Below are 22,988 nucleotides of genomic sequence, written 5' to 3'. Positions count from 1 at the left end.
CAACCTTTTAAGATGATACCCCTTGGAGACCACTGATTACCGTTTACATCAATCAGCTGCCATCGTCAGCTGTTGACTTGTCATTTGTCAGTTTGAGCGGGAATCTACCCTAACGGTGAGAAAGAATTCATACCTCAAAACAGAAGAGGTCATATCACTACTTCCCCGATTGATCTCTTTTTGACCCTCGTCATTTTGTCGGATTTCTAGCTCTGATGATTGATTCATCGTGAGTGTCAACATGAGTGAGGGCGAGGCTAATGTAAGCAGTAGTGGCGGTGGGAACAACCCGACGGCGTCCATGGATCTGTTTGATTCGGCCAGTTCGGGCGCTGTTCTTTCGACCGAGGACATGAGAGGCATGCCTATTTCGCAAGGGACCCTGACCCAACGAGTTCAAGAAAATGATCAAGCAGAGCACGAGGACGAAGAGGACGAAGAGGAGGAAGAACTCACCACGGGCGAAGTCATCCAAAGGTTAAAGGTAACACTTACCCAGAAAGCACTAGTTTCTTGACTAGGGGGAAATTTGAGAACGCGACCAAATAAATACGCATTGGTTTGAGTGGGGCCATTTATATCAATCAGGTCAGGGAAAGAACATTCGTTCAATCAAGGAGCGAGACTATAGATATTGCCTGTCCTTTTTGTTCCAATGACCAATTTTGTTCCATGGACCCCAACCATGAAGCTTCAGACGGAGCTGAATCACTTTCCTCAAGCCATGAATTAGATTGTCAACACTAAACCTGCACATGCTCCCATTGTTTTGAAAATCCTTGATCGAAAAGGCTGGTTTTTGGTCTTGATTTGGATTTTCAAGCGTAATTGAATTGTCCGTGACATTCAAAGCCATGTATATACACGTAGACACGATTCCGACTCAAGGTCAAAAGGAAATGGCCATTGTTTCTGCTTCCAAGCTGTTTTTCTCCGTTCCTACGACAAACTTGCTGCCAATTACATAGTCGTTGTAATGCCAGGTTAGCTTTAACCCGACATACTTCCACGACATTGAGAAGTAATTGAACGGGCTGAATCATATCATCCCAGCCATTCTCAATCGAGATCAAATAAAGGAAAGTTAGTGCCATCCATATTTGTTTTTTCGTTGTATGTTGTATTCGGATATGTGAACAACTTGTTCCTTCTGTTTGTTTTCGCAGATGGCTTGGATGAACGAGAAGTTCTCGCCGGAGTTGTTGCCCCCTCAAAGTCAGATCGTGAATTGCGTGCTGGATCAGATCCAGCAGATCCAAACCAACTTAGCCCAAGTCGGCCCCACGGATTGTCGCTTGCCACTTCACAAGATGGAACTCGACCGGGTGCGCTACATGATGGCCGCCTATTTGCGCGTCCGTCTCACGAAAATCCAGAAGTTCATCTTCACGCTGGATTTGAGCTCAGATTCAGCTAATCTGAGTGCGGAAGAACAGCAATTCGCCCGAGCCCATCGTCAGACCCTGGAGCAGCACTTTGGTGCCTTGTCCCTGAAGCACATGCCCGGGGATTTCGCCCAAATCGACCCCAAACGTGCCGACCCGAAACTGCCCGAGCCCGAGTTGAGCCGAGCCGTCTTCGTTCAAGTAGAACGACCCGTTCACGGGGTCTTCTTGGAAGATGACACGCTGCAAGGCAAGGACGAAGACGTGGACTTTGAGGTGGGAGAGCAACACATTGTGCGGTACAAGGCCGTGGCCGAGTTCATCAAAGAAGGCAGTCTCAAACTCATTTGAAGCTTCCAAATTTGTACCTGACAGTCACTAGAAATTCAATAAATGTGATCCAACCAACCACCTCATGCTTGTGCAGGATAATCCTCGTCTTAATTTTGATATCACCCGCAGAATTGAAATAAGCCATTATGGCCGCCAATTTGGACTTATTGTGCGACATGCTCGAAGCCGAGTTGTCCGATGACGAGAACGAGCCGGAGGAGGAGCCTTCTGCCACCCCACTCTCAACCACCCGGCCTATTGTGGAAGAAAGCCGTAGTAGCGCGGTGAGCCATTTGATCCTTCACTCGCGTGTTCTACGCTACTAACTTGAGTGAGTCCCGATTTTAGCCAGACAAAGTGGTGGCCAAATTGCCGGAAGAAATCGCAGAACCTATAGCCTCAATGCCCAACCCGGATGTGGCGTCCTTGGAAGCCCAAATGAAGGCCATGAAGGAGCAAATGGAACGCATGCAGAAGCTTTTGGATGCCAAGAGTGCGGTCGAAACGTCTGAGTCGACGAGTAAGACACTACCCACCGTTCGGGAAATCAATCTTTTCCAGCCGTCTTCCGGCGCTCTCAAAGCGGCTGGACCGCGATCCCCGGTCAAGACTAACCCTTTTGAAGATTCGGACAAGCCCAGGCGGAGCGCTCAATTGTACCAGAACACGCCCAGATTTGGACCCGCCTTGCCCAACAAAACGTCTCGGGTTCTGCAAGGTAAGTAATTTTCAAGCGAGCCATGGACGATGATGTCTAGGTAACCCTCACTTTTAATGCCTCAAACTCGTAATTCAGGCGAGGAAAAGGCTAAAATTCTAGCTCGACTCGACACCTCAGACCGTACCAAACTTGAGGCCGTGATGGTTCGCGGGGATCTCCAGGATTCCAGCGATGACGAAGCCGAACGAAACCCAATGGAACAGAAGTACAACGAATACGGAAAATCCATTAAAAAGCGCTTGTCGAAGCAAACCGACCAAGGTACCATTGACCAGATGGTCCTCGATTTTGGTCCATTTGTGCCATCCTTTATCTTATCCTTGTCATCCTTCGTCCTCAAGCCCAGCCCAAAACTGCGCCATTGTTTGGATTCAATCAGGTTCAAGGCTCGAGTCTGAACTTAAGTCAGAGCTCGAAAAACAAGCCCTTGCCCAAAGATTTGGTGGTGGAAAAGCAATCCAAACTCCGCATCTCTAACCCGACAATTAGCCAGAGTGCCTTAGACGTCCAATTCCTGGGGAAAACTTTCGTTCCTATATACAAAATGAAGGAAATGACCGGCCGAAGTGATCTAAAAGGTACCTACTACTAGCGAAAAAAAGCACTTTAAAATCGAACTTTACCTGAGCCGTGTCAGTTGTCAAGTCTGGTTGAATTTCTCCTTTTTCTGTTGTTTTTTTTGCGCAAGCCCAAATCCCGCCTAAACTGAATTCAAACTAGATTCAAATGAGGGCGCGAAAACAAGTGGCCTGAACGTAGGTGTTCTTTTTCCTATTTGTATTAAAGTTGGAGCAAATTAGAATAGACCTCCTGGTTTTTAACTATTGTGATTGCAATACTATGTCGTGGCTTTAGGTGGAGACTGGGCCACCGTGGGCGTGATCACGTACAAAACGATCAACACCTCCAAGAATGGGAACTCGTACACCATGTGGAGCATGACGGACCTTTTTGGACAGATTAAACAGATCAAAGTGATGCTCTTTGGTCGAACCCATGCCCGTCATTACAAGATCCAGATCAATCGTGTGGTTGCGCTTTTCAATCCTAAGGTGAAGCACGAATACTATCATACGCCCGTAGATCACTTCACGAACTTCTAGAACTATGGACTGTGAACGAGCTTCCCGTCAAATCGGCTTGCTCTTGGACATGGCGACTCTGAGCCACATTTCGAAATTAAAGCATCCAAATAACTTTGAGCGACTCAACATGAAAGATGGTCATTGTGTACTCTTACAGATATTGGAAGATCGAAGCGGAAAGGGCGAAGTATCATTGACCATTGATCAGGACAACCTCACCGAACTCGGCGACTCCTTGGATACGGGCAAATGTCAAGGGCGACGCCAGGATGGCACGGGCTGCACGAATCTGGTCAATTTGGCGAGTTGTGAGTTCTGCGAGTTTCACGTTAAACGAGCCTACAAGAGCATGAGTTCGAAGCGCGGTGATCTCCAATCCAGTTTCAGCGGTAATGGAGATGTCCGCTCCCGTCTCATGGGCAAAGTGGATCCAAAGGGCGAACTCTTTGGTGGGGGCAAGTTCATGAACGCCGCTTCTAATGTAGGTAAAATGAGTGTGCAACAACGAGCCAAGGACAATTCATCGCTCAGAAATCTAGGCGTAACGCCCGTGGAGAAGGTGTTCCAGGCAGAAAAGGTTCAAACCGATCCGAATAAAATCTTTTCTGGGGACGGAAAGGTTAAATTCCGGACCCACTTAAATGATCAGGAGAAGCAGGCCGTGATTGGTGTGGCTAAGGGCGTATCTTCAGAATTAGGGTTACGCTTATTGGCACCCACCCCTGGGGCCCGAACGCTCATCAAGCATTTCACCAAGGTGGAAGCCTCTGATCAAGCCAAATTAGACGCTCTCAATGGCGGGGCCAAGGAGACCTCGAAGGGCGCATCCGGTGGCGGCGAGTCTTCAAATGCCTCGAGCTCAAAAAGCGCCACCCAGCTGTTATTGGAACATAAGCGGGAGTTGGCATTGGAGAAACGCCGGCAAATTCTCCACGAACAGAGCTTGAAGCAAAAACCTCAGTTGGGCAGAGGACTTGGCTCTGCAGAAACCGTGAACTTGGGGGCGACTCTATCCATAGATCCCAAGAAAGCCCAAGCCCTGAAGATCCTCCAAGCCAAGGGTCGAGGCCAATTGGCCAAATCCAGTCCCAATCATTTGCCCAATCGTAAGCGGAAGGCCGAGGACAAGCTCAAGTCGCTTGAGAAAGTGCGCAAAGCCTTGAACGATAAGAATGATGACCACGACACGGCCCGACAAGAGTGCCATGAGAAGACCAGACACAAGGACCGCTTGCAGAAAGTGCTCGGTCAGAAGTCGAAGAACCAGAACCTAATTGAAGACCACGAGAACGAGGTGCTAGATAAGCATTTGGACTCCCTGGAACGAGTGGAGAACATGGAGGAGAAGATGATCCAGACCACGGAGATTGAAACCAAAGCGGTGAGTTGCAAGTTGTGCAATTACACCGCCTTCTCCCAATCAGACTTGTGCAAGCAATCCGGCCACCGAATCAAAGTGATCTCGTGCAAAAAGCGATTCTTCGAGTGCAAACAGTGCAAGAATCGAACCATCTCATTGGACAAGTATCCCAAGGGTGCGTGCTCCAAATGTGGCGAATCTCGTTGGACTCGAACGGGAATGATGCGTGAGAAAAAAGGACCGCTTTTGGACTCGGAGCAGCTGTGCATACGCGGGGTCGAACAAAAGTTCATCAACCAAACCTCCTCCGTTCCCCTTCACTTGGATTCTTTCTGACCAATTCTGTTCCTCTCATGGGACTGTCACCCTTTGTAATTAGCCTAATGGTTTAGCTAGAAAATATTTCTGTCGCCAATCAAATGCTTTTGATGTCAACGATTCGATTACGATTTCATTTTAAGCGGGATTTTTTTACGGTTGGAGAGGATCGTCCAAGATCTTGTGAACTTGGTACGTCAAGAGAGAGGCCCCTTAAAAGGGCTATATTTGAACGTGCATTGTCTGATTTCTAAAAAAATTGACAGCGCAAAAGTTAACATCTTAGAAGAACTAGCTGTTGAGAGAGAGATTTCATTCATCTCTATAACAGAAACCTGGCTTCGGCCAGGGGTCTTAGATGAAGAACTAACCATAGTTGGTTTCAACTTAGTTCGTTGTGATAGGATACGCCCTGATCCCATATTCCCACATGATGGTGTATGCCTATATATTAGGGATGATTTGCGCATTAGTCATGTACAAATGTCGAATGGAGAAGTAGAGGTCTTAGTTTGTCATATCCGAGGGCTTGATCTGTCTATTGTAACAATGTATAGACCCCCTTCTTGTTCAGTAAGCTCTTTTACGTCAGCTCTCCAATTCACTGGAAATGAGTTGGATCTGGCAGTTTGGTCGAAGGTTTTCTTTGTAGGGGACTTAAATTTTCCGGCTAGCATTGTAGAGTGGGAGGTTAGTCCTGATGGTTATATTCCCATTTCGAAATCGACATCTCAGTCGTTCGAAAAGCTGGAAGAATTCGCGATCTTGCGCAATCTCTCTCAGCATGTTGGTGTAGCCACTAGAGAGGATAGCGTTCTCGACTTTGTCTTTTCCAATGACCCTAATCTGATCCAGTATGTCCAAGTGACACCTAGTAATCTGTTAGATCATTATGTTCTCGAGATAAGGTCGACCATTACTCAAAAGCCAGCGTGCTCTAGAGAAAAACCGGCCAAAAAGGTCGGTTTGGCTAAGTTCAAGTTCAAAGATGAACATTGGCCGTTGATTATAGAAAGATTAGAAGAAATTGACCTGATTTCAATTCTGAAACAGGAATCGTCCATAGATGCAGCCATTGATAAATTAGCTTCAGTTTTTAAGGAAGTCTGCTCCAGTTTAGCAGTCTCTAAATGTGTTCCGAAAGGTGGTACACAGACAAAAAATCCAAAATGAAGGAAGACTTTGTTCAAAAGGAGTTGCAAATTAACAAAGAGGCTGAAGAGCAATTCAATTTCAGTTGATGTTGTCTTTCTTGATTTTGACATTGATCAAGTAGATCATGGCCTTTTGTTGAACAGACTCTTGGGTTACTGAGAGTATCATGGCCTTAGGCGAACCGAATGAAATTCCTTTCGATGACCTTTGGGTCAATGCCTTTGAATTCTCCACTCGTAGATAATGGAGGTAAAGATATTGAGCAGGTTTTATCTATGAAATATTTAGATGTAGTTCTCCAAAATAATAGAAAGTTTGATGAGCATATCCAGTTGAAGGTGGGTAAAGCTTTTCAAATGTGTGGTTGGATATATCGCACGTTTAAGTCCAGAGATAGCATCACGATGCTAACTCTGTACAAGTCGATTGTTCAGCCACATCTTGAATATGCATCACCCATTTGGGCTTGAATGAGTTCAGCAGGTTTGCAAAAGGTCGGACAAGTCCAAAGATGTTTCACTAGGAACATCACAGGAATGCGAGAGCTCTCATATTGGGAGAGGCTAAAAAAGTTGGGACTGTACAGTATTCAGAGAAGGTACGAAAGGTATCTGATACTGTACGTCTTCAAAAGTATCCATGAGCTTTGTCCCAACCCAGGATTTAGGGTCAATTCTAGTGACCGTAGAGGCTTAATGTGCATTTTGAGAGCACCTTCAAGCCCTTGTGAATCCAGGCTAGTTCGAACAATGAAGTACGCATCTCTTTTTTCTCGGGCTCCTTCATTGTTTAATTTGCTTCCCTCCAATATTCGTAGGGAATACGTAGGCCTTGTTGATCCGGTAGCATCTTTCAAGTCAGACTTGAACAAATTTTTAGATAGCATTCAAGATCAACCCTAGATTTAAGGACTAACTGAGCCTGCCAACTCCAATTCGTTGGTAGACCAAATGTCATATAAAGATTGAAAGGTAATAACTAGACGAATTATAATCTTCCATTTTAATAGTACTGGAGATTCATATTCCCTGTAGCAGATCGAAAAGCCCGTGAAAAACAAAAGCAAAAAAAATTGGGAACTCACTTTGTTGGCACTTGATTATAAATCATGATATGATTTATTACACCACTACTTAGTTCCATAGGATTTAATGGTCCTAATTTAACGGTCCTAGTTAGAAAAACCCAAAGTATCAAGAAAGTTGGAAGTAAAAAGCGCCAATGTTGCGGAAATTTGGACAATAAACATGTGATTATGTAAGAAATACCCCAAAACGGCCAAATATCTAACGTTTCTTTTTAGTATTTTTGAGTTTCCGTGATCAGGAATTTTGGTTAAAAGCTCTCTCTTTCCCCAAATTATGAATTTCCTTGTTTTGGTTTGGGAGTGAACTACCATGCTGCATCATGTTCTCAGCAAAGCATAAACGCAATAAATAATACTAATATACGTAGTTTGATATGTAGCGCCAGCCATTTGACGTGCAATTGAAGAAAGCCTTGGAGTTTGAGTTCTAAAAGAAGCATGGAAACATTGGTAGGACATTGACGAATCAATAACCGAGGTGTTCATGAGCTCAATTTTGCAAGTCTGTCCATCTAATAAAGACATCTCTGGAAATTTAAAGATGGTGAACCTTTGGACTTTGCCTCGTCCCAAAAGAGATAGCGTTTCTCAAACGCGAACAGAGCAGTTAAAGGGACTAACAGTTGTACAGGGAAACAAACACACAGTCATGAAAATAACCATGGAACTAACAAACTAAATACGCGAGCCATGTACGACGTTACAGTTTTCAACATTTGAAAGTCCACCCACTTTGCTTTTTTCTTAGGTTTTTAGATCACCCTTTGTTTCAGAGACGGTATAGATTAATGATCATGATGCAAAGTGACACTCACGACTTCCTCCTAAAAGTATTTAACGTCCATATAGCTTTTAGATGAACTCAAAAGGTATGAGGTGAAACATGTATTTGTATATTAAAGGTCAGTTTCATAGAGGAGGATATTCGCCATCTTTCCGTTCTTGGTCGTACACAGTGTTTTAAATGCCCTTTAAAGTTTTGACGGAAATATCTAAATACATTTTGGCATCTTTTAGCGCAGAAAATAAAAGAAAAAAAAACCACTTTGATTATACTGCCATATGGAGTCCTGGCCCCTATAAAAACCTTGCATGCCTAAAAACAATATGAAAACTAACAACTTACAAAACTAAAATGAAAATTGAGCACAAACTTAAAAAGCACTTACTGAGGAATTATGATCGGATCTATTTAACCGCCTCTTGGTTATATCGGATGTAATGGCTCAATTTTCAGCGTTTTTACCTCCAATATGCCCCGGTTGTATGTCAACTGAAAGTTCCAATGATGTGATACGGATTCCTAATATCACTGAAGCAAAATATTTTCTTTTTCTTGTACAATCTCAAAACATCTCAAACTGTGGTCACTCAAAACACACTTGAAGTGTAATTTTTAAAAGTATGTTTCATAATCATCAGAAATACGATTAGTAAAGCATTCACTTGAATTCTGAGAGCAATAAATGTATCCAACAGACAATATTACAGATTTCGACTTTTCTTGAAGACTGCTTAAAAACTGCTTCTTTGAGGCTTGATTGATTTTTTGTGAAATTTAAATTTTTGTTGATCTCAGCGTGCTTTCAATGATTTGAAAGTGGTTTTTCGAAAATTTGTTTTTATTTTTGAAGGATTTTGAGTAAGTTTATACAATATTTTGAAGTATTATGAGATTATGCAAGAAAAAGAAACGTATTTTTTGGGGGTTTTTGGATAGTGAAAAATCCTTAATATTTCTTTGGGAATTTGGATTAAGATATAACCGGGGCATTTTGAATGTAAAACCAATGAAAACTTAGTCGCAGTTAAATAGACATAATTATAATTTGCAAGTAAGTGTTAACTAAGTGTGTTCCCAATATCCGTTCATTAGTTTTTGAAAAAATATGATTTCATACTGTTTATAGGCATGCAAGTTTTTTTATGCGGGATAGAACTCCACAACGAAAGAAAAACAAAGTTGTTCCTCAAGATTTTTTGACCTACCAAATGCCAAAATGTACGTATTTGGGTATTTACCTGGAAAGACCGGCAATCAAAGTGAATAGAGCCAAAAGTGGACGCTCTCTCTCTCTCTCTCTCCTAACACACATAGTTAATCAATCAAACAGAATATTTATGTTTATTGAAAAACCAGAAATGAACATAATGTCTAAGGCTAATGGAGGCACTCACTAAAACATGGATGGGAAACTGGACTCGCGTTGCTGCTTATTCCCAAGAGTAAAATATACCCATATTAAAGAGATTGGCGACTACTACGCGTAGATTGAGTACAACAGATTAGTGCCAAACTTGTTTCGAGACTCGTTTAGAGCTTGTGAATGACAACGACATGAACAACAGAAAAAGAGGTTGGTGGATTGGAGGATTCGTGGTGTTGTGGAATTCGGAAGGAACACATTAAACTCGCTCGAGTTCACGCAATGGAGTATTGTTCGACGGGACTGTGAATGGTGTTTCAAAGTGGTAGATTGGTGATGGTTGGTTGGTTGGTTGGTGGGTGGGTGGGTGGTTGGGTGGTTTGGCACCTCAGGGCATGCATGAAACGATGCTTATCAGTCCCAAATTGGATGTCATTCAGAGCTTGGTGCTCAAATCCACACAAAAAGCTCCATTATTATCATTAACTCGAGTACGGATGAACATTTATTGGCATCCAAGTACTAAAAACAGGAGGGGGGAGAGGGGAAAAAGCGTCCCCTTGCTCCACTGAGGTCCTTCCACCAACTGGTACTCTAGCCTCCCTTGGAGCATTACCAAAAGTAAGCAGTACTACCTAGCTACCTAGCTCCCTAATAGACTAGAGGTGCTGTGCGCACAATGTATAGTACTGTACACTTTATGAAGTAATAGTCGCAAGTGTCATGATATGTATGTAGATGTTCGGGTCTGTAACGAGTCCGTCCTCGTTGCATTGATTTGAACGGACGGCGGAAAAGTGAATGAGCAAGCCAGTAAGGGAGTGAGGGAGTGAGGGGTTATTGCACAGTTCGTGAGTATGTGTGAGTGAGTGAGTGAGTGAGTGAGTGAGTGAGTGAGTGCTCCACGATCGAGTTCGTAATTGTGGACTCATGCGAGGAAATGAAGGGAGCTGATCATTTTTCTGTCAGTTAGAGCCGAGCCGTTCCGGAGGACGGACGAAAGGAACCAACTAACAAACGAACACAGCAGGCACGCATACACGCTCACTCACTCACTCACTCCAATTGTATAAGCTCCAGTCAGAAAACAGAAAAAAACAATGCAAACAGGCTTTTTTGGCCAACTCATTTGATTCCTTTTATGCTTCGCCTGTCCTATTTTGTGAAGTGTTACTACTCTCCACGATTTCAATCCATGATTTCAAGTCAAGTCCGCGGATCGATCTCAAAAAGGCCCTTTGGAGGACATTTCTAAAGGTAAGATCTTGTGGCAAAGTATTATCAAGGTTTTTGGGTAGGCCAAGAGATCCAGAAAGATTTAGCAATGGCAGTCCAGGTAATGTCATGAGTACACCTAAAGATAAAAATCAAAAGCATTCGAAAAAATATTTTGGCCTGGTTTGCCTATAAATCCTGTCCTTGTGGTTTTAGTGACAGGTTCAAAATCTAGTTTTTTTTCCAATTTGAAGTGCATTGCTGAACTGAAGAAAAGTCATCGTGAAACTTTTAGTTTCAACTTCATTTTTCACCGTATTATGCCTTTACCCAGAGGAATCTTGCAAATAAGGCTATTTGCTGTTATCATTTTTATTGAAGGCAAAAAATAGCTTATCCGTGTTCACTCAGATTTTAAATGTTGACTCAGATTTAGAGTAAATCATATCACTCTTCAAAAGTTCTTCTCAAAGTCGGGGATTTAAGAAAAAGTGTGTTGAATTTTGAACATTGAGTTTTTAAAAAGATTCTGAACCCTGAAAATCATAGGGTTTAAACTCAAAATAAGGGGAAAAAGTAATGTACTTGACAATCAAATGATAACTTTCTCTGCCTGTTTCAAAGCTTTGGAGGATCCGTATTTAGAGTCTGTGTGAGGAGAATGCCCATGCATATCATTTTCTTCACTTTTGCAACTCGTCGAAACCAAATTGATGTCTCCTTACATCCCAATAAAGTTCTACATATTGTATTTGGTAAGGCTGCAGTTTGAAAGCGAGGAACACAATTGTTGTAAGAATGCTCTTTTTCAACATGGAATATTTTTTTTGAGTGATGGCACTCTTGCAAATGTTGAATATTTGGCTCTCAAAGCTCATACTAAAACATGGTTCGTAAAAACATGTAGTCTGCATATACTACGAATATGAAAAATAATAAAGAGTTTTTCTGAAGATAGTTTGATTTTTTGTCACTAATTTCGACCAAACGAAATTGCCAAAAACTATGTCATGAAAATATTCATGATTTGGAATCAAATGTTTCACAGCTCAGAAGAAGCTAATAAACCACAAGATTGCATGATTGTCTTTCACAAACGTTACCCATATCAAAGATCGGCAGAAACGGTCGAAACAATATGCAGACATGCTTTTCAATAGCCTTGAATGAGATCAAATGAGCATCCCGATGCCGCCAATCCAGGATCTTCACATCGTTTTCTACATACCTACATAGTAGATGGATGACCAGTCAATATTTCCCTTTTGCCAAGGACCTCGTAACAATGAGCCTAGTAGGCCAATAATGAAGAGACCTCATCCTCCATTATCGAACGGGTCACACTCACTTGCCGCTTCAACGGGCTCAACTCCTAAGAGGCTACGTTGGACGAACAATGTTCAAACCTTGTACACGAAAGTCGATCACGGTTTGGTTAAAGGCTGACTTGGCAGTATCATTCATTGACTTCGCTTCGATCTCTGAACCGGGAGAGGTTAGCCCCACATTTATAGCTTGCGCATCAAGTGATGACTCTGGTCCCCCTTAGTTTAGTTGTTGTTGTGTGTTGTTGTTGTTGTTAGCTTGAATAGATTGTGCGGAGTAGGCCGTATAGGTTGAGGCTCCCCTTGTTGTGGTGGTTCAATGCATTGGGGTGTGACAATTCAGCATTCGACATTCAGGTACACCTGCCTGCATGAAATCATGGAAGGCACCAGAGTAGTATGTATGATAACACCAGGAATAGTAGCATTCAATTTGGATGCAAATTGATGACTTCCACTACTAACAAAATTCGCATAATGCGAATTTCCCCAATTTAGAGCCCTTCTCGTGACGATAGACTTCAAATCTGTTCAATACATTTGAATGGTTTGAAATCGGTAGTCTCTTTAGCATATCACCCTCTCATTCACACATTGACGCATTCCAGCCAAAATCGGCCTTCAATGGTATGTCTAGGCCGAAATTTACATGATGATGCTGTATACTATGTGCCTCCAACAAATCGACCATCACACTTTAAATCCGCATTCGGCACAGACTACATAGAAGTTGACGCTTTTGACCAAAATGGGTACCTGCGAACCTCGAAATGGAACTTTTCCCTCAGAATATCCTGACATTGAAAGTGCATTTGATCCATAAGTTGCACCTGAAATGTTTTCCATGGTCCCTTGCAAATTGCATACTTAACGAGACCACACCTGAAGAATAAAAAGGAATTCTAGGTCGTAATGCACTCGGTGGGAGAGAAAATCCGACGGTACCACCAGGATAATACGAATTGGGCAATCAGCCTCTCAGCAAGGTCGTTTGATGTCATGATAGTTTTCCTCGTGTTCCAGATGAGGACCTCCCAACAACGACCTGCTGTGCCTTCCAATTTTGGGCCATGAAACTCGCGCCGTCCCCGCTATGTTGTGTTCCATGGGCCAACCCTTGTGCAAAGAATGGGGACCTCTGTGTTTCAAAGTGATCTGGGTCCTGGTCGTCCTCATGCACTCGGTGCAAAGTGACCCGAATTGTTTGGAGATTTGCACCTCAGACTTGAACTACTCCTCGGACACATGCTCCCTCAGTGGAGGCAGATGCGCCCTATGCATTCAGGGATGCCGCTCATATCAAGTGGGTCTCGCTCAGGGATGCGAAAGTGCGTGCAATAATACCGTCCACGAATCATTCTTCGAGCTCAAGAAGACCTCTTCGTGTACCTTAGGGTGCCAGGGAGCCATCCAAGGTCTCTTGGTCCAAATCCAGGAGTCCAAGGACTTTAACCCCCCACACCTGATTTCCAACTCTCTGGGCAGCACACAACTCAAACTCATTTGGCAGCCTCTGAAGAGCCGTTTGGGCTCGGATTTGGGGCCACAGACCACCCTGCTCCAGATCAAGCCATGGAAGAGGGGGCAGACCTGGCAAAGCTTGTTCGAGATCCACACCGACCAAAACCATCTGATCGAAGTGACAGAGCTGGAACCGTTCACTCGGTTCCAGTTTCGAGTGGCTGTGAGCTATTCCGACCAGTTCCCTCTGATCTTCTCCAAACCCACACCCTTGATTCAAACCAAGCCTGAGGGCCTACCTGGGGCTCCCACCATTGTGCAAGTGTCAGAAATAAACAACCGGCACATGACGATATCGTGGAATCCCCCTGAACATCCTCGAAACATCCTCTCTTTCTATCGGCTCCATATCACCACCATTATGGACGATCAGGTACTTTTTCAATCCATCTACGTACGCCCATACATGCAACCAGTAGACTCTGACTCTGATCCGATTCTTCCAGGATAAAGATCCCGCCCAAGTGATCAAGGACATTCCAACCTCCAAGAGCAAGGACCCGGCTCCCTTCAACTACACCACGGGCCCACTCGAATATGGCAAACGCTACCAAGTCGAGATATCTGCTGTTAACATCAATGGGGATGAAGGTTTGAATTCGGTATACATTTCTCTGCACCAGATCCGCCCTACCCTACTTTGTCTTTTCATTCCCTAGGCGAACGAGATGCCGGATATTTGCAAATGTCAGACCAGACGACTCCCAACAATGCCTGGAATGATTACCCTTTCATCTATGTATCCAATGGGCCTGATGTTTACCAAAAGAGCCTTGTAGCTCAGGAGTTGTGGGACTTTGCTGAGAAATTGTTCAGCATTTCGAATCCGATTCGAGCTATGGCCACTCACGTCAAATGGAACACGGTCTACCTTTTGGATGATCAGGGATCCATTTGGAGCAACACGACTGAAATAGTGATGGAAGTGGACGGAAACATCCTGGATATCAAAGTTGACTGGCTCTTCGATCATTTGATAGTGATCTCGGATCAGAATGCCGTTCATAAATGCTCCTTAAGTAAGCCGTGTAAATCTCATCAATTGTGGTTGATTCGATTCCTGGTTTCTTTGAGGATTCATCTTCGTTTCAGGCACATGGCAATGCCATCGACATCTGGCCAGAAATGCGAGGATTCAGGATCTCCAAGTGGATCCAATTAACGGGTTCATCTATTGGAAAGAAACCACCCAAGCCGGATTGGGCGACGATGAATTGTGGAAGTTTTCTGAGTGCCAGCCTCAGCCCAAGAAATTATACCGTTCATCTGCATTGGGCTCTTTCACTCTCGATTGGAACCTGGACTTGGTTTTGATCGTTGACATCGCTAAAAACGACCTGATCTCCATTCCGTTGGGCGACAGCAATGATGTTTCCCCTGGTCAAGGCTGGAACATGACCTTCAGTACCCGTCGAAAGCCATTTGAAAGCATGTCCAAGGGTGCGATGTTCACCTTCAATGGCTCGATCTATTGGACTGCCGGAAAAGTGCTTAACGTACTCATTGAAGAAGAGGGCTTTGGCCATTTTCACAACTCCTACGAAGATAAGATCGACCTTTCCAAGGCTGTGTTCCATCATATGAGTGCTCAAAGTGTTCCATTTCCGTTGAATCCTGTGACCAATGTTGAAGTCCTCTTTGCTCCGAGCGACAAGCTAGCTTCTTGCTCTACACTTGCTGAAATCAAATGGAATGAAAGTGTCAATAGCGAATCCAAGTGCGCGTGGCAACATTGGAACCACACCATTCGATTGACACGTAACTTGAGTAAGGAAACCTTGCTCCATAACACTAGTGCCAGCTCCACGAACTCTTACATTGCTTGTGTTCAACCCGAAGACCTCTTCAATGTGAGCGTCCAAGCTTTTTCATCCAGTGGACGGAGTGAGTGGTCCAAAACAACTCAAAGTATGAGTATTCCTAAGTTGCCACTCCAGGATGGTTCGACCAATTCTGTCACTTTAGTCTGGGCAAGTCTGGATCAAGTATTCGAAAGCGATCTCTTATTACGCAATATCAGCTACAAAACGGTTGGGTTCGAAGCCTTGAGTGTGATTTGTCAAAACGGGCACACCATTTTGTCTAATGGGGTTTCCATCCGGAATGGAACACAGACTTTGTACGATTCGTTACCACGCAAGTCTCACGATGATTTAGTATCGGAGCCCTTTTCTCGGAGTCTCTATTGGAGTGGAGCTAACGAAATCATTCGCATTGACTCCAATGAAATCCTACAAATCCCCGCTTTAGGCGTCAGATCCATGGCAATCGATAGTGACTCGGCAATTCTGTGTTGGAACAAATATGGAACCATGATTGTTTGCTCAGGGCTATTTGGAACAGACGAGAGAGTTGTCTATAACTTGGGCCCTTGGTCAAGTGAGATCATTGTGGACCTTGAGATCGACCCAATGAGCAAGTCCTTGATCGTCATGACCACTGTCAGGATTCTCAAAGGCCATAGTGTTCAAGACAATAATACTCCTTTCGAGTCATTGACGACGATCCACGAATTCGAAAGCGGCCAACAGAGACCCCGACGGCTCAAAGTGTTCTTGAACAAGTTGCAGTGGCTGGAGGGAGACCATGTCTTGGTCACCTTTGACTTGAAAGGCCACAGCTTGAGCCGATTCCAACTTGGCAGCTCGAGAGTGACGGATTTCTGTGTGCAAGGACTGTCTCTGGCCCAACCAGAGTTTCCAATCGTGCCCATCCCGGTGAGCGAAGAGTCCATTCGTGTTGATGAAAACACGAGTGGCAATTTTGTCATCAAGTTTGAAACGAGTTCAGCTCATCGCTCGTACGACGAACAAAAATTGACTTATCATGTCTTGCTCGAGTTCCAAAGCAAATTTGCGAGTTTCCAGACAAACGAGCCGTCCATTAATCTCGAGCCATTGTCCCTGACCCCCGGCGAAAAGGTCAAAGTGTCTATAATTTCGGCCTCTAATTGGATGCGATCTCGAGTTTCCCAGAAGTCGATGTTCATGCCTTCCAAGATTGCCTCGAGACCCCAACACTTAAGAGCTTTTATCCACGACATGTCTCAAAATGAGAGCCTGTCATCGTTGAGCATACTTTTGCGATGGAGCCAACCCCTGCTTCCCAATGGCAACATAACCGGTTACCGTTTGACCATCAACAATGACGATTCGCTCACGAAGATCATCCCGTCCGACAAGTTGGAGCAAGTTCTCATCATGGAGAAGGGTCGGGGTCTGAGGGTGGGATTGAGTTGCGAAAACTCGGCCGGGTTAAGCGAGGAAGCTTCCCTGGTCATAAATAACTGGCTTGATCTCCCGTCGTTGCCCCAGGTTCTGCTCTACGAAAACGATAATTTGACGATATATGATCTAGATCTATCAATCGTGGCCGGATCATTTGATGTGGGTGACATTTCATCCCTCGATTTTGACGGCAGTTTGGTCTTTTTCACGAAGACGGGTGGCTTTATTTACTCGTTGGATCTACTCACAGGCATCAAAAGCAGACTGTTGACCTCTCACATGAACGGCGCATTTCTGCAACATTTGAAGATCGATTGGATTTCCAAGACTGCGTACTTTGTGAACGGCCGTTTTCTACAAAAATACACGCTCACGACGGAAGTCCTGACCAATGTCGTGGATTTGCAAGGAGACGCAGTGGACAATGTCGAGATTGATCCCTTGCGGAACACCCTCTACATCTCGGAAATCCACGGGGGTGGTTTCCGCTTGTTTCAGTACAATTTGAATGCCTTTGGAGTTGTCAAAAGCAAAAGAGTCATCCTGGGAGAGGACGCGCAATGCTCATCTTGCCAGGAAATGGACACAGGAAATCCTTTTCATTTCACATTGAAACCCAATCACGAGGACAAAAAGCCCGCTCTTGTCGTTTTGACAAATGACGGAGGCTTGTACACCATCTTGGCCGACAAAAGCGCCTGTGAGTGCCGCTTCCAGCGTCAGATTCCCGCGTGGAGCCAAATTTCGGCCGACAGGAGCAATATCTATTGGCAGTCTCACAACCGTATTCAATATCTTGAGGCCAATCAAGGGCAAATCATGGACCTCATTGGAATCACCAGGTCAAAAGAGGTCCTGATCCGACCCTATTGTCAAGATTGTCACGTCAGACCAATTGGACAATGCCTCCGCCCAACTTTGATCTCCAAACAGGTCGTGATTGAGGAGGTCGGAGAGAATTGGATCGGCATAAGGTTGCCCAAATTCCGGGCCCCTTGCGTGAATAGTCTGCCTCCAATTGTATATAATGTCACTTACTTTGAAATGTCCTCAGATCAGGAGAGGCTGTCGAGAAACTCCGTTCTCGTTCAAATTGCAAATGATTCACCAGACCAATACCAATTGCGTCTCCAGCATCTGAAGGCGTTCACGCACTATGCAATCAAAGTTGTTAGTGAATCATTTCGGAAAGATCCAGATGAGAGCCTGGTGTACGCACGTACTGCTGAAGGGCAGCCTAGCGAAGTTCAAAATGTGGTCGCCTCAGCCATCGACCCCATGACCATTCGAGTGTCTTGGAATCCCCCAGCCCATCCTAATGGCAAACTCGTTCATTACAATATCCATTACCAACTTCACCGTGTCATTTCCACGAGTAGATTGCCCACACAGAATCGTCAGGTGCTCCTCGGGTTCTCCAATGCTCGGATGCATTTTAATTTGACCGAATTAGAGCCCGATCAAGAGTACTCTATTTGGGTCGAGGCCAGAACAGAAAGCCCCAAAATCTCCAAGTCAAAGCCAATCACGGTCAAGACATTTAAGCAAATCAATCTACCTCAGACGACCTCCAAGACGCCTCGAACCCTCGAGATCTCTTGGCGTGCTCCCAAAATCCGAGAAATACGCAACCACCGTTTTAAACTCACTCCCCGGGCTTCGAAAACGTCCCAATACTTCCCCAAGTCTATGGTTGAGACTCAGATGGACCAGACCTATGTTGCCAAATTTACCGGTTTGAACCCAGGGATCGATTATGCGGTCCAAATTGAGGTCCAATTTGAAGTCGACATTGGGAACCGTTCGGCCATCTTCCCTTACACATGGCCGTCCAACAAGTCTCCCCGAATAGTAAGAGCTGACCACTAATAGACGAGGGGTCAAATAACGAAAAACGCCCTCTCTGTAGGTTACCACGCCCCCTGATGCACCCCTGGTGCCCGGCCAGCCCTATGTCATGGAAGATGTGGCTCAAGCTCAAGTGTATCTCGCATGGAACTCCAATCACGACCTGGTCGAGATATATGAGCTGGAGGCCAAGGTCTGTAGTGGTCCTCTGTTCTAGTCAAAATCTTGTGATTGGTTTATGGGCGTTAATCTCTTTCCAGCCGTACGAACCCAACAAAACGTTGAATGGCACCACCCTCAACTGGAGTCTAGTTTACAATGATGCAGACACGAAATGGCCTGTGTCTGGATTAGCCGGAGATACCTTTGTGTTTCGAGTTCGGGCCAGGAACGAGTTTGGTTGGAGCAATTTCAGCGATGTGACGTCGCCCATTGATGTGGCTCTCATTCAGGCCTCCAAAGGTCACTTACGAACAGGGTTTGGTAATGAAAACCTTAAAAGGGCATTTTTCTTTTCTTCGTGCATGGAAATCAATTGAAAGACCAGTGGAAACATTTCATCCTCTACTGCAGGTAAAATCGTGGGAGTTTCCGCAGCAGGCGTAGCGATTGTAGCCGTTCTTTTGGTCCTCCTTATTGTTATGTGCATTCGTCGGCCTTGGAATAAAAAGATTGCTCTAGGTGAGAAGTTTTGTCACTTCAAAGTAGAGCTTTGTCTAGCTCTCAATAGAATTCAATCTTGCAGGCTTCCGACGGGACCATGAATTGGAATTGGCCACACGGAGAGAGCTGCCTCACATGATCACAGGGAGCAATATCCTTGAAGCCAATCCCACATATGGTATTGAAATCCCCACTGAGCAAGAGATTAACGACATTCCTAAGATCTCAAGGTCCCACATTACTTGCACAAACTTCATAGGTACATTCAAAGATACGTGCTAACAACAACTTTGAGACACTAATTGGCCGGCAACACTCTTTCTTGTTTTCCATAGGGTCTGGGGCGTTTGGAAAAGTGTATGAAGGTATTGCAAAGGGTTTGAGGTCTGGCGATCCCAATTCCACAACAACCAGGGTGGCCATCAAAATGCTCGGAAAGAACGCTACCAATGAGGAACGTGTCAAATTCTTGAAAGAAGGATTGGCCATGTCCATGTTCAAGCACCCCAACATAATCCATCTCATCGGCATATGCTTGGACAACAACCCTCCTTGCTTGGTCCTGGAGCTAATGGAAGGAGGAGACCTTCTAGCCTATTTCAAGTATGGTTGATTCCAAACAGGTTCAATGGTGACACGAGGTCGGTAACACAAGTGACTATTCACCCCAATTTAGGCGTTGTCGAGACCCTGGAAGCCAGTACAAACTCACTTTGGCGGACTTGGGCCAGATCTGTTGCGATGTGGCCAAAGGCTGCACTTATTTGTCAGATATGCAATACATACACCGGGACATTGCAGCCCGGAATTGCTTGGTGTCGTCCATGAATCCGCAGGAGAGAGTGGTTAAGATAGGAGACTTTGGTTTGGCCAGAGACATCTACAAAGACGCCTATTATCGCAAAAATGGGCAATCGCTACTTCCAATCAAGTGGATGGCGCCCGAGTCGCTAGCCGACAACAAATATACAATCAAAAGCGATGTCTGGTCCTTTGGTGTCCTCTTGTGGGAAATTATCAACCTGGGCCGAAGTCTGCCATACTCCAGCATGACCAATTTGGAGGTTATGACATTCGTAAGGCACAGAGGAAGAACAGTCTTGGTCAGTTAAGTGACTTCAACTCCTGCTTTCCTTTTACTCTCAGGTTCCAAATGGTGGGCATCCGGAGATTCCACCCAATTGTCCTGAGCGTTTAAAGAACCTCATGCTCCGTTGTTGGGCATTTCATCCAGATCAGCGACCAGAGTTCAAAGATTGCTTACAAGAAGTTCAAGAGCTCCTGGTCTATCAGGTGAGTAACTGCAAGGTTAAACACTTTAACATTGACGTTTCACATGTTTTATCTTTGGTCGCAGGACGAGTTGGCGGAGATCCCCAGCTTCAGCCAGTTCAATCCGTCCTCCCGAGTGAACAGCACATCCAATGCTAACTCGAGGGACACTTGGAAGACCTCAGGCCACTCACATTTAAGTCAAGCTACCACTCTGCCCATACTCAGAACCCAATCCTCTATGATCACCTCACCCAACTATCTCCAGTTGTTGCACGAAAGTAGTCCCTCCCAACGATGCCGAACCGTGCCTTCAACGCCCAACTCCTCCGTGGGGTCTTGTTTCAGCCTTCAATGCCCGTCGCTGTCCGAATCTTTCTTGGACAACCAATACAGGCAGCCAGTCCCACTTCCGAGGTATGCTTTGGATCCACAAGCCCCGATGTTGTTGGGAGCTCATTCCATGATGCTCACCAGCTATCCAATCCCGTCCCTTGAACGATCCACGCTAAGAGGAATGGAGTTGGGCAATAGGCTTCTTTCGGCGGGGTGTTCGTCCCAAAGTTCGAATGATCAGGTCACGGATTCTTGTTACCAAAACCTCCCCAATGAGCACGTGTGCACATTGCCACGAGGAACGCACGCCTCAAATATACTGCCGAGTGGCGGTGGGTCGACTTCAGCTTAAATATAATCTGTATCAAACATCATCGTCCAAGAGGGGCTCAGTATACGTAGATCCTTTAAAACGCAGATTTAGGGCTCAGTTTAAACATCTGAAACTAGCATCCAGGGCCACGGTCTTCAACAATGACAGAGGACTATGGTTGATGGGGGCCTGGAGATGAAATCTCTACAAAACCTCGATAGATGACGTTTGGTTTATTGCCTTACTTCCTAATCAGATGCCTGCCTGCTGAGAGAGTGCTCAATCAATTCTATTCTCACTTTCAAGGACCAAACTAGGAAGCAACACAGTGCTGTAACGTCATCAAGGGAGGTTCCTAAAAACTTTCCTCCCAAGTCTTGACGGACTAGTTGATTGAACCAATTATAGTACATGCCAGAGAGAGACCTTTAACTACAGGAGTGGACGTAAGCGGAGCTAGGCCAATTTTACTTTTGGTCAAAGCTCTTTGACGGATGGATAAATGAAAACAGGCTGGAAAATATTTTCGCTTGAGGGTAAAGCGCACACTTTTTACTTTATTCATGATTATCTAATCCTAAAATTCAACACTGTTGTAAGCATTTACTGCATAAATCAGAAACTTTCAATATTTTCATCTGAAGTAAGACAGCTCGAAATTTTACCATAAAAACGGCACTTTTTTTTTTATTTAATCGCCTTTTCATACTGGCAATCCCTTGTGAGTTATTGGGGGCTAAAAATTGTTATCACAGAGTGGCCGAGTTTCGTCAATTGTCCCATTGTCCTATTGTCAATTGCCTTGTTACTGGCATCCTTGGAAAGGTTGAAGGAGGACAATTATATTCATAGGGACTTGTAAAAAAGAGTTAAAAAATGTTCTGAAAAGAGCCAGAAATAGATTTACCAAGGACATCAACTCGAAAAAAAGACAAAAAACGATCACCTTCAAAAATGCAAACTCCTGAGATTTTAAACAAGTCAGATTGACTAAGTAGAGCTTCTTCCCTACTGTTACCTGTACATCAAAATGAGAGGTTCTCCTTACTGAATTTTCCTCCAGAGAAAAAAAAACCACAGAGCTTGAAGATTTACTGTAGGTCTTGTTTGCCTCTTGGAGACGAGTCTTTTACAAAAGCTCGAGTGGAAAGGTTCCTAGCAGCCCTGACGGTCTTGCTGATTTGAAGGTGGTTTTTGATTGTGAAAAAAACAAACTTTGGAACATTTACCCTTGGATTATGTCCTAAATTTAACCTTGTTTGACAAAGCCAAAGTATAAGGCCTTCATATTGAGCCATGCCCACATACACCAAAGAAGGAGAGCAAAATTCCACATGTGCGTATTGATCCTGCCTGAAAAAAGCTAAGTCGAAACTGTTGAAAGTGGTACGAAAAAACCTTCTCTGTGAGAGGCTGAGCATAAAGGTCAGAAAGAGCTCTTTTTTTTAATATCATATCAATCCATCTGCATTTCTGAAAGTGCGCTACGTCTCCATTAAATCGAAATCGAGTGGCGCAAATGAGGAAGTGAGTAAATATGATTCTCGCCTCGTTGATCCAAATCGGAAGAAAATCCACGCTGCGCCATGTGCGTATTTCCTGGTCAAAAAAACGATTGCAATTGACGAATTTAATGCCCAGGAATACTAAACCAAAGTGCATTTTTCAAATCGTCAC

At 44.5% G+C, this 22,988-nt stretch overlaps 3 protein-coding genes across 5 annotated transcripts; all 3 read left to right on the top strand.

The window, feature by feature from the left end:
* LOC131882548 (DNA replication complex GINS protein SLD5-like) lies at positions 1 to 1,849 on the top strand. 2 transcript variants are annotated; one of them, XM_059229730.1, is made up of 3 exons: positions 1 to 115; positions 211 to 484; positions 1,167 to 1,849. In XM_059229730.1, the coding sequence occupies exons 2-3, from the start codon at positions 242 to 244 to the stop codon at positions 1,734 to 1,736; spliced, it is 813 nt and encodes a 270-aa protein (XP_059085713.1). In that variant the 5' UTR covers positions 1 to 115; positions 211 to 241; the 3' UTR covers positions 1,737 to 1,849. The 2 variants fall into 2 exon arrangements, with proteins under 2 accessions (XP_059085713.1, XP_059085712.1); XM_059229729.1 differs by having other exon boundaries at positions 60 to 484.
* Positions 1,817 to 5,319, top strand: LOC131882545 (protein MCM10 homolog). The gene is made up of 6 exons (XM_059229726.1): positions 1,817 to 2,002; positions 2,067 to 2,436; positions 2,515 to 2,700; positions 2,781 to 3,017; positions 3,295 to 3,491; positions 3,682 to 5,319. Exons 1-6 carry the CDS (start codon positions 1,865 to 1,867, stop codon positions 5,218 to 5,220), a joined length of 2,667 nt encoding a protein of 888 aa, XP_059085709.1. The 5' UTR covers positions 1,817 to 1,864; the 3' UTR covers positions 5,221 to 5,319.
* Positions 5,320 to 10,546: 5,227 nt separating this feature from the next.
* LOC131882542 (proto-oncogene tyrosine-protein kinase ROS-like) lies at positions 10,547 to 21,369 on the top strand. Of its 2 annotated transcripts, XM_059229718.1 has the most exons (13): positions 10,547 to 10,848; positions 13,155 to 14,025; positions 14,099 to 14,243; positions 14,312 to 14,671; positions 14,745 to 18,730; positions 18,789 to 18,920; positions 18,988 to 19,210; positions 19,301 to 19,408; positions 19,473 to 19,649; positions 19,726 to 19,993; positions 20,067 to 20,466; positions 20,537 to 20,683; positions 20,748 to 21,369. In XM_059229718.1, the coding sequence occupies exons 2-13, from the start codon at positions 13,225 to 13,227 to the stop codon at positions 21,348 to 21,350; spliced, it is 7,350 nt and encodes a 2,449-aa protein (XP_059085701.1). In that variant the 5' UTR covers positions 10,547 to 10,848; positions 13,155 to 13,224; the 3' UTR covers positions 21,351 to 21,369. The 2 variants fall into 2 exon arrangements, with proteins under 2 accessions (XP_059085701.1, XP_059085700.1); XM_059229717.1 differs by lacking the exon at positions 10,547 to 10,848 and having other exon boundaries at positions 13,110 to 14,025; positions 19,458 to 19,649.
* The last annotated feature ends 1,619 nt before the right edge of the window (positions 21,370 to 22,988 follow it).

The sequence above is a fragment of the Tigriopus californicus genome, chromosome 6 (assembly GCF_007210705.1).
Source record: "Tigriopus californicus strain San Diego chromosome 6, Tcal_SD_v2.1, whole genome shotgun sequence".
In the NCBI taxonomy this organism is placed as follows: Eukaryota; Metazoa; Arthropoda; class Copepoda; order Harpacticoida; family Harpacticidae; genus Tigriopus; species Tigriopus californicus.
Note: the sequence above shows the minus strand (reverse complement) of the source record. Positions and strands in the feature narration are given on the sequence as shown.